Source organism: Pavona decussata, unplaced genomic scaffold (genome assembly GCF_977016875.1).
Source record: "Pavona decussata unplaced genomic scaffold, jaPavDecu1.1 SCAFFOLD_110, whole genome shotgun sequence".
NCBI lineage: Eukaryota > Metazoa > Cnidaria > Anthozoa > Scleractinia > Agariciidae > Pavona > Pavona decussata.
The window spans coordinates 616,174-622,500 of NW_028145524.1; the positions used below are offsets into that span (position 1 = coordinate 616,174).

Below are 6,327 nucleotides of genomic sequence, written 5' to 3' on the forward strand. Positions count from 1 at the left end.
AGTACTTGTAAATCTGTTGCTTAATTATCTCTTAAATATAATACTGCATGCACCTTTTACTCCCAGTTTTCATTTTGGATTCAAACAGACCTTGCTACTGTACAGTGTATGTTTCCTGTATACAGGTGTACAATGCAAAGTAGCCAGTCTACCAGGCTCAAAGGGATACACCAACCTTCTATTTCATGGTCTATTACATATACAAGTTGTAGTCTCCTGTGTGGGTATTTATACCGTACAGTGTACTAACCTTGCACAGTGATCTTAAGTTCTCCTCTTGGTCCATTTCCTTCACTGTTATGTGGCACACAGGAATATGAATCATACTCAGCGCTGAGACTTATATTGGTGATCCTGTGTTTCCCTGCACCAGCATTTTGTGTCACGTCTGTATCATTACGTTTTATGGTGTAGCTGGGAACAGGATAGCCATTCGCACTGCATGAGATAATCACAATTGTTCCTTGCACCACATTGTTACTTGGGGTTCCAGTTGTAAGGGTTGTAATGGTTGGTTTATCTGAAAGAAAAAATAAAATGAATTTACATTCGGCGGAACTAAGCTGTCAGTGGCAATAACAGAGAATGTAAATATTTTCCTGTTGGTATGAATGATCGTGTATTGGAATGGTGTTACAGTAATTGAGTCCTTTGTTGTTAAGTGTATGTAAGGGTTTGTCGGTTGTAATTTATTCATCTCAGCTGTTAAACTTTCAAACTTTAGTTTTCAGAAGTTGGAATTTTGACACTGGAGCCTTGATAAATATCTATATTTTTCCTATATCTGCAAATGTTGGAATTTTTAGTAGTCTGTTAGTTTACCTCTAGCCTCCAGAGGTTTGTGCGGCTGCATTTGGTAAGGGAATACATTCCCATTTTTCCCACTGGATTTTCGTGTCAGGCAGATGCACATGTTTAGCCCGAGATGTACGCTTTTGATCTTAATTAATTTGTTACTTATCTTGTTTTTAGCATCTATTTATTTGTATTTATGCATGAGGACGGCATTAAACACTCAAATTGGGCTCACAGTTAGAGCTGCATGCCCACTCTTGTGATTGAGTCGTGATTATTAATAGGAATTAATATTTATGTAATCCTCCTTCTCATTCTACCGAGAATCAAACTTGGAGAGTCATTGGCTTTACCCTTACTGAGGACCTGGATTTCTTTTGTTGTCTTGTGCTCTCGACAACCCAATTTGTTTCTTTAACTTACATGTACAGGTCCTTACAAAGCCTAAAGCACCACACACAGTACATGGTGACTGTTCTTACTAGTATTTATTTTCGGACACTTACATGAGATCTTTTACATTTCTGAAAGTCCAGAAGCTCTCAGAAGAGTAATTAAGCAAGTTTCCATCATGTAACAGACTGTAGGGTGGTTCCAAAAAGACACCTCACAATACATTGCATTGCCATTCTAAAACATCTCACACACAAAAAAAATATTAATTTACTTACACAGTACATTAACCACCCTTGTGGTTTCTTTGCTACCACGACCGTTTTTTGCAACACACGTGTAGTTGCCTGCGTCTTTCACCTCAACATTTGTTAACATAAAAGTGTTTTGTGTGGCTCCATTAAGAACATTGCCATTAAACTTCCAAGAGAAGCCTGGAGCTGGATATCCATCAGAGTGGCAAGTGAGTGTTGTGCTCTGTCCCTCTTTCACTTCAGCCCTCTCGGGAGTCACCATAACATTCTGAGGGGCATCTGAAAGCCAAGCAAAACTTTGATTTAATTTGTAAGTTCAAAATAAACTGAATCACACTAAGTTGAGGTGTAATGGCAGCAGAATTTTGGGACTACAGCATTCAAAATGACTGTGACATTATTTTGAAGTTAATATACAATAGTGTCACAGACCCTATTCAAAATGGCTGACATTTTAATATTCTTTTGTCTGCAATCAAATAAGCCTCACCAGCCTTGTTCAAGGTGAAATATTCTTTTGAGTAAAGAACTTAAGAACAAGGATTAGCAAACAAAACAATATTAAAATGTCAGCCCTTTTTACATAGGGTCTACGAGAGGGGTGGGATTCACTTTGACTGTCTGAGGGACAACTGAATGTTGACCAAAAGTTCAATCGTAGGTGTACAATTAATTACTTTGCAGATTCATCCAACACTTGTGTAGATGTGAAAACAAGAAGACACCAAAACCCCTAGTTGGCTGCACCCCTGACCCTCACCCCTCCCCCCCCCCCCCAATTGAACAATTAAGAGACAGTAAATTCCATCCATTATTTTAGACCCTTCCAGTTTACGATTCACACAACTTCATGCAAAAAGAAAAGACTATCAATAACTTTAAAGTGGATAAAAGGAGTCTACATGTAACAAACAGAATTGGTCAATTTGCTGGTGGGTTTGTTGGATGGCACTAGATCATTATAGATTTTTGGACCAATGCCCAAGGATCAGCCAGTCATGTCATTGACCAAATATTTTGAATTCCTTCTCTCATTTGTTTGTTCCCGAATCTGTTGGTTTGTTAATCCATTTATTACACCCATTTTGATATCGCTGGTGATCCTGGCAATCTGATTGGCTCTCAACAGTGCAATTATTATTTATCCATGAATCACACCATTTTTTGCTCTAAAGTACATCCTTTTTTTCAGCCCTTCAAAATGAATATGAAATAATAACCAATCTAATTTCATTTTTTACCTGCACTAGCCAATCAGATTGCAGAAAAATATAAGGCAAAAAAAAAAAAAAAACCTTTTGGGGGGAAAATTTGTAACAAACGTTCCTTAAATTCCCCTTTTCCAGAAAAAGCCGGGTTTCCTGAAGTGGATAAATAAATATTTCATTGACAAAAAACTGTATGATTTCAAAATGGGTGTAACATTATTAATTTTTTAAGTTCCTAAACCATTGATCTACCAATCCATTAACCATTTATCCACCTACATGTATTCAAGCAACCATACATTGTACTTACAGTAAATATATATGTACAGTACTGCCTGAAACTATTGGACCATTTGCCGCGATTTTGCCTTGGTCGAATTGCGGTTTTGATCTGCGGTTTCACCTTGGTAAAACCCCGTCTCACTGCTGCAAAAAACCTGGTTTAGCCTAGGTTTTTTCCGGTTGACTTAAGCCGCGTGAAAGACAGGAATCTGTTGGGTTTGAATAGGCTATTAATCTTATATTGTTTGCTTTGTTTTCAAGTTCTAAAAGGACAATAAGCAAACTGTCGAGTTTAGGTGTGATAAATTTCACAGTAGCTCCCTCACTCAGAGGGGAAATAATCAAAGCGCTATATGAGAGCGAACTCATGAATTGAACTGGTAAATGTAATGATATTTCGGATTATGCCAAAAGTTATTTGCTTTACCTGCAAAACAAGTCATTACACTTCACTCACACTATTCCTTTCGATATGCAAAGCAACGCAAAGGTCATCGAAAGGTTGGATGCTAATCGGTGAAAGAACTTGTTTTTCAAGTCGTCACCGAGTTGTTGCAGAATAAAATTTGATACACGTGAAGAAATTTGGTTGCCTAGCACATGACTAAAAATCTTATTGGTGTTTCCAGCGTGGCAGGTCCTTTCTACGTCCAAGTGACAGCTTCTCTAAACGTGTTAAAAAAACATCAGGGGTCTTTCACTTTTGCTAAAGTTGTTATTTTCATGTTATCCAACCTAAACATTAAAAGAAATACGTTAAGCGTTGTGGTAATTTTTAGCATTTGCCTTTGTTCCCAGTGAATCGATCTTATTGCTCACACTCAATCCCGAATGAAATCTATTGTGAAGTTTTAGCTTTTTGAATTGGGATTGCATTGGCAATATTTGGAGGGATTTTCACTTTGTTTTTCTCTGCATCCGTACCGTAATCCGATTGCATATTTTGAATTCAAATGGTAAAAACATTGCTATCTCCATTGAAGTGTTAAATATTCTTAACTACGGGTGTCTAGAAACCTAAGACCTAAGACCTAAGACCTAAGACCTGGAAACCTAAGACCCGGAAACCTAAGACCTGGAAACCTAAGACCTGGAAACCTAAGACCCTGGCGGAAAGCTAAGACCCAGAAAGCTACGACCCGGAAACCTAAGACCTGGAAACCTAAGACCCGGAAACCTAACACCTGAAAACCTAAGACCCGAATACCTAAGACCCCCAGAGCTAAGGCCCTGAATATTATACTTTAACTTCCCACACAAGAATTACTGCTTTGCTGAACGCCGGGTTCTAAAATTTCAACAGTCCCATTTTCTTTCGGGTTTCCTACATAGTTACAGTCAATTAATGTCACGCGTGACCAGTATTTCCAAGAATGAAATAAACATGTTCAAGATAATATGCAAAGGCCAGACATTACAAAGAGCAATTCGAATGCTCATTTCATTCTCGGAAATACCAGTCCTTCTCTTATGCTTCATTCAGCGTTAGGGATTTGCAAAGCAAGTTAGTAGTGAAACACATATTAAACATTATGTCGTTGTAAGTATTAATTACCTCTCTACCTGAGTTGCGATACTCTATTTTCTCGATTAAACGCCCCCTGGCGTTTATTTTAAACCAGCAATTTTGACCCGGCATTTCTTCGAGACTTGCATTTAATCGGGGTTTGGCGTTTATTAATGAAATGCGATTTTCAGCCATTTTTCCACGTTTATTTATTATTACCGATCTGAAACCTAGGGGCAGTTTGTCAGTGCTGGACAATTTTACCCTGGATTACCCGAAGTTACAGTATTATGGTACTGACATGCGGCATGTGTATCATGTTGCAATCAAGATTTATATCACTAGACAAAAAAATAGTTCAGGACCTAGGAAAGTGGCCGCTTAATGGAGGGTGGCCGCTTAATAGGTGGCCGCTTAATAGAGGTCTGACTGTAACAAACAGCACATAAACAATATATGAATGATGTAAGAGCAAGTAAATGATATGAGTACAAAGTTTTAAGTTTATAAATGGTAATGTCGCCAATGTCCTCCTCGTTTGTGTCAGCCAATGTGTGCAAACTGATTATTTAAGTTTTAATTACATGCTAATACACGCCGGGACCCCGGACAAACGCCGCCGTTTATTTAAAAATTGGCAGTTTTGACCTGGTGTTTATACAAAGCTGGCGTTTAATCGAGAAAATACGGTTTATCCTTTTCTGCAGGACTTTTTATTCCAAGTGTAGAGCGTGTTATTGTTCATTTTATAGAGATGTCAACCGTACTTTGATGCTTCATTTTACAAAGACCAAAGCAACTTGAATCAGAAGGCGACAAAAGGAGCCGGCTTGAAGGGAAATATTTTTTTAAAATAGTTTTAATCATTATTAATAATAGCGTGACATGGTTATTTTCCCACATATATTTCTCCCTGACAAACAACCTATTAACTACGAGGGCAGTTATCACTCCCATCCCACCCAGAATCCTGCTTAATACAGTAAAGCCCTCTTATCTTCCTGAAACAAAATTACAGTCAATCCAAGTCATGCGTGACCGGTGTTTTAAAGAAATTGATCGACGTTTTGAAAATCGCCAACTACGTTTCAGAGTTCCCGTAGAAATTTCCCAATTTTATTGACGGTATAAGCCTATGACTGTTTCTTTAAATTAGGTGTAAGTGTTAAGAATAACAATTGTTTCCCAAGTATCTTGAATATATTTTTTTTCTGTTACAGTCAACCCACGTCACACGTAACCAGTATTTCCAAGAAAATGAAATTGTAACGAGTGGCATTTGCATATAATCTTGAACATGTTCATTTTATTCTCGGAAATACTGGTCACGCGTGACATTAATTGACTGTAACTATGGAGGAAACCCCCCCCAAAAATGGGACTGCATGTTGAAATTTTGGAACCTGGCGTTCAGCAAAGCAGTGATCCTTGTGTGGGAAGCTTAAGTATAATATTCATTATTTCTTTAATTTAAAAAAAGTAACATTTTAAAACAAGGGTCTTAGGTTTCCGGGCCTTACACGTAGGTTTCCGGGTCTTAGCTTTCCGGTTCTTAGGTTTCCAGGTCTTAGCTTTCCGGGTCTAGGTTTCCGGGTCTTAGGTTCCCAGGTCTTAGGTTTCCAGGTCTTAGCTTTCCGGGTCTTAGGTTTCCACTCAGGTCTTTACTTAGGTCTTAGGTCTTAGGTTTCTAGACACCCTCTTAACTACTACATGTATATGTTGCACACTTATCATCATGAGGTTTATCAAATGAATAGAATAGCTTTCGTGCCGTGTGTCATAAACAGCAAGAATTTCTGTTGTTGTGTGATTATTGCCTGTAGTGTGACAAAAAATGCACGTGTTCCAAATGCAGAAAAAGAAACTTCGGTGAGTTTTTACAAATTCT

General features: G+C 38.1%; 1 protein-coding gene across 3 annotated transcripts in view; it reads right to left on the minus strand.

Moving 5' to 3' along the window:
- LOC146470837 (contactin-2-like) overlaps positions 1-6,327 on the minus strand; it is a 43,717-nt gene that overhangs the window by 21,802 nt on the left and 15,588 nt on the right. For 2 of the 3 annotated variants that reach the window (XM_085121543.1, XM_085121541.1), the window contains 2 exons: positions 1,467-1,721; positions 251-520 (listed from right to left, as the gene is read on the minus strand). In XM_085121543.1, the coding sequence (XP_084977669.1) occupies positions 251-520; positions 1,467-1,721 (525 nt within the window). The remainder of the gene's footprint in view (positions 1-250; positions 521-1,466; positions 1,722-6,327) is intronic. The other variant, XM_085121542.1, reaches the window with a different exon arrangement.